General features: G+C 59.7%; 1 protein-coding gene across 3 annotated transcripts in view; it reads right to left on the reverse strand.

Moving 5' to 3' along the window:
- Positions 1-12,044, reverse strand: part of DKK3 (dickkopf WNT signaling pathway inhibitor 3) — a 44,641-nt gene that overhangs the window by 495 nt on the left and 32,102 nt on the right. For all 3 annotated transcript variants that reach the window (XM_036260144.1, XM_036260143.1, XM_036260145.1), the window contains exons 5-7: positions 3,621-3,713; positions 2,550-2,694; positions 759-915 (exon numbers count right to left, since the gene is read on the reverse strand). In XM_036260144.1, the coding sequence (XP_036116037.1) occupies positions 759-915; positions 2,550-2,694; positions 3,621-3,713 (395 nt within the window). The remainder of the gene's footprint in view (positions 1-758; positions 916-2,549; positions 2,695-3,620; positions 3,714-12,044) is intronic.

Raw genomic sequence — 12,044 nt, forward strand, 5'->3', positions numbered from 1 at the left:
CCTCTCCCACGGGGGCCTCTGCCTCAGACTGCTATCTGTGGGTCCCCACCCCACCTTCACGACACCTCCTCTAACGCCTGCTCAGGGGCCTTAACTTCCTGTCAACAGCTTTCCTTAGAAACGATGGCTGGGGGCAGCTTCTTCTGGAGAATGTAATCGAGGGGCAGCTCCCCCACCTCTAGGGACAGATCTGTCTTCCTGTCACTGACTCTCTTGGACTCAGCATCGCAGGGCAGACCCTGAGGACGGGGGTGTCTGAGAATGTACAGCCCCTGCCCATCTGGGGCCCCGGGCAGAAGCAGCCCGGGGCGGGATAACTGGCCTAACCACCTCATGGGCTGGGCCTGTGGGGCGGGAGGGTCCGGTCTGCCCAGCCGCCCGGGATGCTGCGGGGAGAGAAGGCTGAGCAGCAGCTGCTGAGGTCAGGACCACGCGCACTGAGAAACGGCCGGCGCCGCCCTGGTGCTGCTCCCTCAGCCCTCGCCCTCAGCGCTCCCCCCCAACCCTCTTCCCAGACACCCACTCACGAGGCTTCCATCACCATCTAGATGAGCCCCAACTCTACCCCTGGCCACACCTTCTCAGCCCTGGTCCCAGAGGTCTGACTGCCGCTGATCCCCTCGACCTGCAAGACCCAAGGACGCCGCACATCAAACCTGTCCTAAACTGAACCCACTTTCTCCCCCTGCTCCTGAGCCCTCACTGGGTGGCATCTCATCCCTTCTTGGTCCTGACAAGGAGGACAGGTGGGGCCTCACCTGTGAGGCTGGCAGAGGAGGCCCCTGGCACACGGGCATCGGTCCAAAGCTCCGTCAGGCTCCAGCTCCCAGGTGATAAGGTCCAGAAGCCGGCTGGCAGGGTCGTGGCAGAGCTCGCCCTCCATGGGCAGGGGTGTGCACACAGGGAACAGCAGACCTAGAAGGGGCCATAAGTCACCCCGGAACCCCAGCACCAAGGCAGGCACCAGGGGAGGGAGCGGAGAAATGGGATGGAGCCTCCCTCTTCCCACCCTCAGGCCCACTGTGGAGGCCAGGGTGGGAGAAGTACAGGGAGGGAACAAGAATGGCAGGGCGGGCAGAGAGAAAGCTGGGAGGGCCGAAGCAGTTGAGGAGGACTGCCTGGAGGGGTGGGCTTCTGCTGGGATTTGAGGCCAAAGGTTTTTAGAAATTAAGAGTGGAGCCCTGGCTGGTTTGCTCAGTGGTTAGAGCGTCAGCCCACAAACTGGAGAGGCCCAGGTTCGGTTCCCGCTAAGGACACGTACCTCGGTTGCAGTTTATCCCCGGCCCCGGTTGGGGTTGTGTAGGAGGCAACCACTTGAAGTGTCTCTCTCACATCAATGTTTCTCTCTCTCTCTTCCTCCCTCTCTGCCTCCCGTTCTATCTGAAGATGAATGCAAAAATGTCCTTGGGTGAGGAAAAAAAAAAGAGTGGAAGGAAAGGGTTCAAGGCTGGAGCACAGCACCAACAAAAGCCTGGGGTCGGGCTCAGGTTGGGGCAGTGAGGTTCCCACACAGGTGGAGCAGTGATGGAGAGAAAAGGAGGATGAGTCAACCCGGCCATCCCAGGCTTGGAAGGTGGACTGGGGGGGGGGGGGGGGGTGTCTAATGAAAGTGGCAGCACAGGCGTGCCGTGTGCCTGCAGCTCCCAGAGGAGTGCTGTCCAGAGAGCCATCCTGGAGGACAACTGCAGGGGTGGCAGGCACCAGGTGCCCCGGGGCGATGGGGAAGGTGCCCAGGGGGATGGGGAAGGTGCCCAGGGGATGGGGAAGGTGCCCAGGGGGATGGAGAAGGTGCCCAGGGGGATGAGGAAGGTGCCCAGGGGATGGGGAAGGTGCCCAGGGGATGGGGAAGGTGCCCCAGGGGGATGGGGAAGGTCCCCAGGGGGATGGGGAAGGTGCCCAGGGGGATGGGGAAGGTGCCCAGGGGGATGGGGAAGGTGCCCCAGGGGGATGGGGAAGGTCCCCAGGGGGATGGGGAAGGTGCCCAGGGGGATGGGGAAGGTGCCCAGGGGGAAGGGGAAGGGGATGGTGCCCAGGGGGATAGGGAAGGTCCCCAGGGGGATGGGGAAGGTCCCCAGGGGGATGGGGAAGGTGCCCAGGGGGATGGGGAAGGTGCCCCGGGGGATGGGGAAGGTGCCCAGGGGGATGGGGAAGGTGCCCAGGGGGATGGGGAAGGTGCCCAGGGGGAAGGGGAAGGTGCCCAGGGGGAAGGGGAAGGTGCCCAGGGGGATGGGGAAGGTGCCCAGGGGGATGGGGAAGGTGCCCAGGGGGATGGGGAAGGTGCCCAGGGGGAAGGGGAAGGTGCCCAGGGGGAAGGGGAAGGTGCCCAGGGGGATGAGGAAGGTGCTGAAGGGAGAGTTTTCTGAAACACCTGGGGGAGGGGAGTGCCAGCACTGACCTCACCTGGAGGAGCAGGGAGATGGGGTGGGAGGGGCCTGTCTGTTCCCAGGGACAGGGCAGGAGCCAGGCACTGCCTCAGGCCTGGGGAGCGAGGTGGAGGGGACGGGGAGCTTGAGACAGGGCTCACCCTGCACCCAGAGGGAGCCACCCACCTCTCTGGAAGGCACAGCACAGCCCGGGCTGGCAGTCCCTCTGGTTGTCACAGATGGTCCCGTTGCTGCCTTTGGTGGCTGTTTCGGTGCAGTGACCCCAGACACACAGCTGGTCTCCACAGCACTCGCTGTCCTGGGTACAGGGCTGGGGAGGTGGGCACACAACACCCGGGCTCAGACCTGGGAGAGCACAGGCTCACCGGCCCCAGTGGGCACACCTGAAGGTACCACAGGCAGGTTCACCCACTTCGTTCCACTGTACAGAGGAGGGAACAGGGTCCTGGGTTGAGGGGACCCCATGGAGGTCATGGGAGCAGGGCCGGGGAGCAGACGTGGGGGGTAGAGCACTGGGACATGACCCTTGGGGTGCATGAATCTGAGCCCTCCCACACAGCTGAGATTGTGCCGCTAAAGGATGTAGTGTCTCTGTGGTTCACCCACACACCCGTGCCCTGCCCTTCCCGTTAGGTCCCTAGGTCAGGAAGGTGGCTAGGGCCCTCAGATGCAGGCAGCACTGAGATTCCTGTAAGCCAGCGGTTCTCAACCTGTGGGTCACGACCCCTTTGGGGGTCGAAGACCCAGGGGTCGCCTAAGACCATCGGAAAACACATATTTCCGACGGTCCCTAGGCGGTCCGCCCACATGCAGACCCGCCCACAGACATGAGGAACTGTGTGAAAGGGTCGCGCAGTAGGAAGGTTGAGAACCACTGAGTGTAAGCTGACTGGTGGGCCTGGGGTCTCACAGGGAATGCAGTTAGAGGGCAGAGAGCTCCCCCACAGCTGTGCTTCATGATGGCACCCCGCTGGACCGGCCAGGAGGGAGGGGCAGCTCCCTGCCCCGGACAGTTGGAACACACAGGGCTGCCTGTGCGCTGCGGGGCAGCAGGCTGCAGAGTCCTGGGCGCTCGGGGAGTCAGCCCCTCGGCCATCACGGAGAGGGCCTTCTGAGGGGACACGGTGGAGCTCCAGGAAGCCCCACTGAGAACGTGGGGTTGCTGGTTTCTCCTCCAGGGCTCTTTTCTGGGCCCCCACAGCCTGGGCTGCAGCCCGGAGGCCTCTGGACACTCACCGTGTGCTGGTCCCGGCACGGCTGGCAGGTGTACCGGAAGCTGGCAAACTGGCAGTAGCTGCGGGACCCGCAGTCCTCGTCAATGATGCACTCCTGCGGGGGGGGGGGGGCAGCTGTCAGGGAAGGCAGGTCAGCACGCCCACCGGACCGCCCACCTACCCGACGCAAAGCCCTCTGATGCCCTGCCCCCACCAGTCCCAGCCCCCGGGGCTCAGGGGTCTGCAGACAACCCAGCCCTGGCCGGCAGGCGCGCTCCCCCCTCCCCCCCAGGCTGGCAGGGCCCTCGCCCACACAGCCGTCGAGGCTGCTGCCCTCCGGGATGCCACACCCAGTGCACACAGTCGCCTCTGTGTGCAGCCCCCCTCACACACCCAGGGTGGGGAGCAGAGACCCAGGGCCTTTCTCCAGCCGTGAGCAGATGGATTTCATGAAGAGAGCTAACGAGTTGCAGGCCCGCCTGGCTGCACAGGAGGGGCTGACTGAGGAGGAAAAGGGTGGCCATAAGCAGCCCACCTCAGGGTCCCGGTCCGAGCTGCCAGCTTCCACAAGGGGGGAGGGCACAGCTGGCACCCCAGCCCCAGCCCCAGCCCAGGTGCTTTCTCGTGGCTGCCAGCCCCACTTGGCTGAGAAATGGAGGCGAGAAGGAAGGAAGGAAGAAGGAAGGGAATCTGTCCAGCACCGAGGCCCAGAGAGGGAGGTCACAGGAGGGTCACTGTGGTCCTGCCACTAGCAGCTGCAGAGGAAAGATGAGCAGGGACGTGGGGAGGCCGTGACTGGACGCACCAAGGACCTGTCACTGGGCCAGTGCAGGCTGGACTCTCGTCCCGACCCCACCGGCTCCTCCAGCAGGCAGCAGTGGGGATCACTGCTCCCGCGCTCCCACTGAGAATGGGGGCTCAGCGAGGCCAACAGGCCCCCGGGACAGGACAGTTAGCTCAGGGCACGGGACTCTGTCCACTCCTAGCCCTTGCAGAAGGGGCTCAGGGCTCCAGATGCAGCCATCGAAGACTTGTAGATGAGAAAAACCCTGCTGAGGCAGGAATTCTGGGGCCCTAGCAAACCTTCCAGAAGACTCCGGGGGGAGGGCAGGACCTGCCTCCCCACTCTGACCAGGGCGTGCTCCATCCTGAACGCAGGCGCGGAGCTGGACCCGGGAGTCCTGATGGGCGGGCCTGGCCAGTGAACTGAGGCAGCAGAGCGCATGGGAACGGACAAGGAGACTGCCAACAGGGCCTCCGGGCACCCTGGGGGCCGGAACATGTGGGCAGGCTGAGGGTCAGCAGGGAGGCCCTCCTGGACAGCTTAGGGAACTCATTAGCCCTGTCACTGGGAAGTGGCTGTTGTCCCTGGTCCAGGTCTGAGTGTACCCTGGCCAACACTGCAGGCCTGACAGGATGGGCATTTGGTCTAGGACCGCTGCAGGCTTGGCTTCTGCAACACCAGCCCTGGTACCGACCCTGGCACACCTCAGAGAGCGGGTCCCGCTCTGCTCACCAGGCGAGGCTTCCCAGCCAGGGAGACTACCAGTCCCCTGGCCTCCTCTGAAGGAGGCAGCCAACTGATGTGTCTCTCACATCGATGTTTCTTTCCCTCCCTCCCTTCCACTCTACCTAAAAATTAATGGAAAAATATTCTTGGATGAGGATTAACCAAAAAAATAAAACGTCAAAGGAGAGCACATTGCCTGCCACCCTGCAAAGTGACCAGAAACTGCTCTTCTCTGTCCACCCAGCGTCTGACTCGTGTCAGCACTGACCACTGTGGCAAGCAGGGTCCTCCCTTGCAAAACGAGTCAGAGTCAGTGTGTGTGTCTGTGCCCATGCCAGCAACCCTAAACTATCAGCATGCCCCCGCCACTGGGGCTCTGGTGGGGCTGGGGTGAAAGGGCTGAGTCCAAAGCTGAGCTGGGGCTGGGCACTCAGTCTGTCTGACCCCAGAGCCCAGATGGCCTGAGAAGTCCACTGGGCTGTACGTAAACCACCAGATGAGCCTTGTCTCAGCCACCACGCCCCCTAGACACAGACTCAGCGGCCAGCTCAGCGGAAGCATCCTGACATTTCTTCCCAAGCAGAACAGCACGGGGGTGGGATGGGAGGGAGGGAGGACCCACAGGCATTGGGTCTTCTCTGAACTGGGCCACATTTTGAAGCACTGGGATGAATATGAGAAGGTCCTTGCCCTCAAGAAATTTATAATTCAATTTTTAAGAAAGGCAACCCAGCCCTGACCAGTGTGACCTATGCACCAAAAGGTTGCTGGTCCGATTCCTGGTCAGGACACATGCCTGGGGTTGTGGGCTCGATCCCTCGTAGAGGGTTTGCAGGAGGCAGCCAGTCAATGTTTCCCTCTCACATAGATGCTCCTCTCTCTCTCACACTCTCTCTTTCTAAAAATTAAGAAAAAAATCTTTAAAAAAATAAAAATAAAAAAGACAACCCAGTAGAAAAGGAAACAGAGGGTATAAAGAGACAACTCCCAGTAACAGAAAACCCTTTGCCTCTCCACACAGATGTTTGATCTCACCAATGATCCAAGACAATGCAACTTCAAAGAGCAGGAAGCCACACTTTCACTTACAATGAAAACAGGTCGATGATAGTGGTGGTGGGTAGCAGACTGCCCGCCCCAGATGTCCACATCCTACTCCCTGGAACCTGTGGACACGTCACGCTCCATGGCAAGGGGACATTAACATCACAGATGGCATTAGGTTGCTGCTCAGCTGACTTGGTAAGAAGAAAATCCTGGAGAACCCAGGTGTGCCCGATGTAATCATAAAGGGCTACGAAGATGGAAAAGCAGCAGAAACAGAGCCAGCGATGCCACGTGGGAAAGACTCCACCAGTCACCCAGACTGGCCTTGATGATGGACGAGAGCCGTGGGCCAGGGAACAGACTGTCCCCTGGAGCCCCCGGAAGGACTGCAGCCCTGCTGACACTCTGAGTTCAGCCCAGCGAGACTCCTGCCGGACTTGTGACTTACAGGACTGTGAGATGATAAATGCGTGTTGTTTTAAAACCACTGAATGTATGGTAAGCCATTCCAGTAGCGATAGGGAACTAATGTAATATCCAGTGTCGCAAGGGATTTGAAGAAATGGGCAGCACCAGACACTGGGGATCACTAAATCGAACTGGATGTTTGAGGCTACACGGTGATAGCATCTCTAATCCAGAAATAACGGAAATGCCCGACGAGAGGGAGCTGATTAAACGGCAGCATAGGCATTTCACGGGCAAATGCCACCAGGCAGACATAAAAGAGGAGGAGATGGTTCTTGGCTCAGTAAGTAAAAGCAGGTGGAAGAACCATGAAACCCCCCTTCGTAAAGCAGGATGACGACAGACACGCCGCGTGGCTGTGCCCAGAGAGCACCTGGCGTAGAGGGGCACTGGGCAGGTATGTACTGAATGGATAAACCACTTGTACTTTACCACGGCAAACAGGTCAACAAAATGCTGATCGTTGGCAGTGATTTGGGAAACAAAGCGAAAAACATGCCCATTCCATTCATTTGGCGGCTTCTTTCCCAAGAATCCTGTCGACATAGAATTTTCGCCATATGCTTCCTCTTCCAGATCTAATTTGACAAAATGTGAGCTAAGACTCCCTGTCCCTAAATCCCTGGGAGGCCCTGCTGTTTACAATTCTTCATCAAGAAAAGTACACACTGATCCTTAGGAATATTTTCCTTTCCCTAAACTGGCTCCCACGCATGACAAAGCGTTCCCTGCAAAGCCACCGCGAAGCAATTAGGTTTTTTTCTAGGTATGGGAAATTTTTTGGCATGGAACCTTGCCAGAGACTTTTGGAAAACTGAAGTACACTAAAGCTGCTGGTTTCCTTGGCCGACATGTTTTTGCTACTACAAGAGGTCTGGGAGGTGAGTTCAGGGTGACCTCCCATCAAGGAAGCTGAGTGCCTTTGTTCTAACAGTCTGCCGACTCGTTAACTGTGCGCCCCCAGCAGCCCCTACCAAAGCTCTTGAAGAACTGTGAGCCTACTGGAAACCTTGGAACTCCACAGTGTGAACCCCAGAGTCCAGAAGAGCCCCAACTTTGAATCCTGGTTCTGCCACTTAATAGCCGCGCGACCTATTTCGCAGGGCTGCTGTGTGGCGTCAGAGCTCTGTGAATGGTGGCCATGGCAACAGCAGCTGTGCATCTGTCCCGCCCGTCCTATGCCCAGTCCCCCGGGGAAGCACCTCCCCCAGGGGACCAGCTTGTCAACAGAGGCAGGTCCAAGCAACAAGGGTAACGTTTCCACCAGTAACTCGCCAGCTCCGTCCTCACACATGGTCTCACATGTCATGCTGACCTCGGTGTGTGCAGGGCGTCTGGACACAGGAGCCGCTATGCTCACAGGAGTCAAGATCCTGGGGCACAGGGGCCTCTCGTGTGAGACCAGGCTTTCTATATGGTAAGGTGGTTAGTCTGGGGTCTCACCTGAGGACCCCTTAGTAGTAGGGGGCAGGTCCCATCTTTCTGGTGTCAGAGACCTGGGAAACAGGTCAGATCCTCCCACCTTAAATTGAACTGAATGGGTGGGAGGGGAGGGCATGGGTGGGTGCCCCCAAGCAGAGCCAGGCCTGGGGCGGAGAAATCCAGGACTTGATTCTTTTCGATAATTCCAGTTCCCTTACCTGTGCTCAAGGCTTACAGTCACAAGCGCGCCAGTGTTTCAAAGGAGGCTCAGCACCCAACGAGGCACAGGATGTCTGAGGAGGAGAGCCCTGGGAGAAGGCCGAGGAGGTTCTCAGTCTGGGGTACCCTCAGACCACCAGCAGGGAAGAGGACTGCATGCTGCACGGAGGTGGAGTTAAAGACACTCACCAGTGCAGAAGGGAGGGTCACCGGAGTGCCCCAGAGCAGGAGGAAGGAGAGGCCACGCCCCTTCAGAGCCTAGGGCAGCAATCCAGGCGCCCTGACACGTCCTGGCACAGCAGCGCCCCCAGTGTCTGCCACTTGTCACTACCTCTCCCTGATCACACTTCAGGGTGTGGACGCTGAGACTGCATGCAGGTGAGGGATCTGCCCAGAGTCACCCAGCTTCGAGAAGCAGTTGGGGGTCCAAGCCCATCGATCTGACCCAAAAGACAGGCTCTTTCCATCTCTCGGGGGATGGCACTTGCCGGGGACAATGCCCTGGCCCCACACCCCTGGGGACAGAAGGCAGGAGCTCAGGACCAAGGCCGTGGGCTCTGGACGTCTGGGTCTCAATGTCACTTATGAATTGGCTTCAGCTGCCCCTCTGGCGTCCCTGTTGTTCCAGTCGCTTCCTGTCTGTCCCCGCTCCTCCCTTCCACGGGTGGGGAAGTCAGACAGTCTGAGGCTGGCTCAGCCCGAGCCATTCAGAGGATCAGCCTTTGTTGCTATATTTAGAAAGCCCTGGCCAGAGCCCCAGGCACTGTTCAGCTGTGTGGGGAGGTGGGGCTGGCGGGCGATTTGGCAGAACGCTGGGCCTGGAAATGGCCCTGGTGCTTCGACACTATCATGAAATAGTGGAAAATGCCAAAGGAGCTGTTCTGTGTCTTTGATTTTCCCCTTCAGAGTTTATCAGAGGACAGCAGCTCCAAGACGGCAGGAACCCAAGGAGGGGACGAAACCAGCACCTGACCCAGAGCTTGTCCTCATGTCTCCCTGTGGGGAGACAGCTGTCTGCGGCCCTTCGGCCGCCCCGCTTCCCTGCTCGCACCGGCCGGGGCACTTTGCCACACTCCTCCGGAATCCCAGACATTCCTATTCTCATGAGACCTGAAGGAGGAGGCCACATGGCAGACCTCTCCAGGGCCAGGCTGCCCACAGCCTCCTCTCAAGCCCAAGGCTCTAGAAACATCTTCGGGGGAAGGAGTGAGGGCACAGGAAACAGGCCCAGGGGACAGCCACTCACTGAAACCTGCTGGCCCTCAGAGCTGTGCCCGCTGCAGCGGAGGCTCAGAGGGCCCCGTGTGTCTGCACCTGCTCGGCTTTAGAGGCTCAGAGGGCCCCGTGTGTCTGCACCTGCTCGGCTTTAGAGGCTCACAGGGCCCCGTGTGTCTGCACCTGCTCGGCTTTAGAGGCTCACAGGGCACCGTGTGTCTGCACCTGCTCGGCTTTAGAGGCTCAGAGGGCCCCGTGTGTCTGCACCTGCTCGGGCTTTAGAGGCTCACAGGGCACCGTGTGTCTGCACCTGCTCAGGCTTTAGAGGCTCACAGGGCCCCGTGTGTCTGCACCTGCTCGGCTTTAGAGGCTCACAGGGCACCGTGTGTCTGCACCTGCTCGGGCTTTAGAGGCTCACAGGGCACCGTGTGTCTGCACCTGCTCAGGCTTTAGAGGCTCAGAGGGCCCCGTGTGTCTGCACCTGCTCGGCTTTAGAGGCTCACAGGGCACCGTGTGTCTGCACCTGCTCGGGCTTTAGAGGCTCACAGGGCACCGTGTGTCTGCACCTGCTCGGCTTTAGAGGCTCAGAGGGCACCGTGTGTCTGCACCTGCTCGGCTTTAGAGGCTCACAGGGCACCGTGTGTCTGCACCTGCTCGGCTTTAGAGGCTCACAGGGCACCGTGTGTCTGCACCTGCTCGGCTTTAGAGGCTCAGAGGGCCCCGTGTGTCTGCACCTGCTCGGCTTTAGAGGCTCACAGGGCACCGTGTGTCTGCACCTGCTCGGGCTTTAGAGGCTCACAGGGCACCGTGTGTCTGCACCTGCTCGGCTTTAGAGGCTCACAGGGCACCGTGTGTCTGCACCTGCTCGGCTTTAGAGGCTCAGAGGGCCCCGTGTGTCTGCACCTGCTCGGGCTTTAGAGGCTCACAGGGCACCGTGTGTCTGCACCTGCTCGGCTTTAGAGGCTCACAGGGCACCGTGTGTCTGCACCTGCTCGGGCTTTAGAGGCTCACAGGGCACCGTGTGTCTGCACCTGCTCAGGCTTTAGAGGCTCAGAGGGCCCCGTGTGTCTGCACCTGCTCGGCTTTAGAGGCTCACAGGGCACCGTGTGTCTGCACCTGCTCGGGCTTTAGAGGCTCACAGGGCACCGTGTGTCTGCACCTGCTCGGCTTTAGAGGCTCAGAGGGCACCGTGTGTCTGCACCTGCTCGGCTTTAGAGGCTCACAGGGCACCGTGTGTCTGCACCTGCTCGGCTTTAGAGGCTCACAGGGCACCGTGTGTCTGCACCTGCTCGGCTTTAGAGGCTCAGAGGGCACCGTGTGTCTGCACCTGCTCGGCTTTAGAGGCTCACAGGGCACCGTGTGTCTGCACCTGCTCGGCTTCAGAGGCTCACAGGGCACCGTGTGTCTGCACCTGCTCAGGCTTTAGAGGCTCACAGGGCACCGTGTGTCTGCACCTGCTCGGCTTTAGAGGCTCACAGGGCACCGTGTGTCTGCACCTGCTCGGCTTTAGAGGCTCACCAGGCACCGTGTGTCTGCACCTGCTCGGCTTTAGAGGCTCACAGGGCACCGTGTGTCTGCACCTGCTCGGCTTTAGAGGCTCACAGGGCACCGTGTGTCTGCACCTGCTCGGCTTTAGAGGCTCACAGGGCACCGTGTGTCTGCACCTGCTCGGCTTTAGAGGCTCACAGGGCACCGTGTGTCTGCACCTGCTCGGCTTTAGAGGCTCACAGGGCACCGTGTGTCTGCACCTGCTCGGGCTTTAGAGGCTCAGAGGGCACCGTGTGTCTGCACCTGCTCGGCTTTAGAGGCTCACAGGGCACCGTGTGTCTGCACCTGCTTGGCTTTAGAGGCTCTCTGGCCCTCACAGCACCCTGGAGGTCAGGCCCTGGCTGCAGCTGCCCCAGCACGTGCTCTGCATGTAGTTGCCGTTCACTAAAAGAACAAAGAGCAATGGATGGAGGAAAAGATGAACCATCGATCAATCTCCATTTTGCAGATAAGGAAAGTGAAGCTCGGAGCCCAAAGTCACTGATGGAGTTTAAAAACATCTAAGGTTTAAGTGCAAGCGCATCAGACCCCAAGCCGAGGCTCGATCCTTCCACTGCACCGCTACCTCCAAATGCACAGTTAGGGGTTGAATTGTGTCCCCCAAATCTTATGTTGAAATCCTAACCCTTGGTACCTCAGAAGGTGACCTTATGGGAGACAGGGTCATTGCAATGTAGTTACTTAGGATGGGGTCATTAGGTTGGCCCAAATCCAATGTGCCCGCTGCCCTGATGAAGTGGGGCCATCTGGACGCAGAGACAGACATGTGGAAGGGAGACGACGTGAAGACACAGAGAAGATGGCCATCTACAAGCCCAGGCGGGGGCCTGGTGCACACCTTCCCCTCACTGCCAGCCCCTTGACTTCGAACTTCCAGCCTCCAGACCCGGGAGACACCGGTTTCTGTGGAGTCACCCAGCCCATGGTACTTGGTGACGGCAGCCCTAGCAGTCTGATGTCGCCGCTGCTCCCAACAGCCCACAGTCTCCTCCGTTTGGGTCGGCCACACACAAACAG

Source organism: Molossus molossus, unplaced genomic scaffold, assembly GCF_014108415.1.
Source record: "Molossus molossus isolate mMolMol1 unplaced genomic scaffold, mMolMol1.p scaffold_m16_p_13, whole genome shotgun sequence".
NCBI classification, from domain to species: domain Eukaryota; kingdom Metazoa; phylum Chordata; class Mammalia; order Chiroptera; family Molossidae; genus Molossus; species Molossus molossus.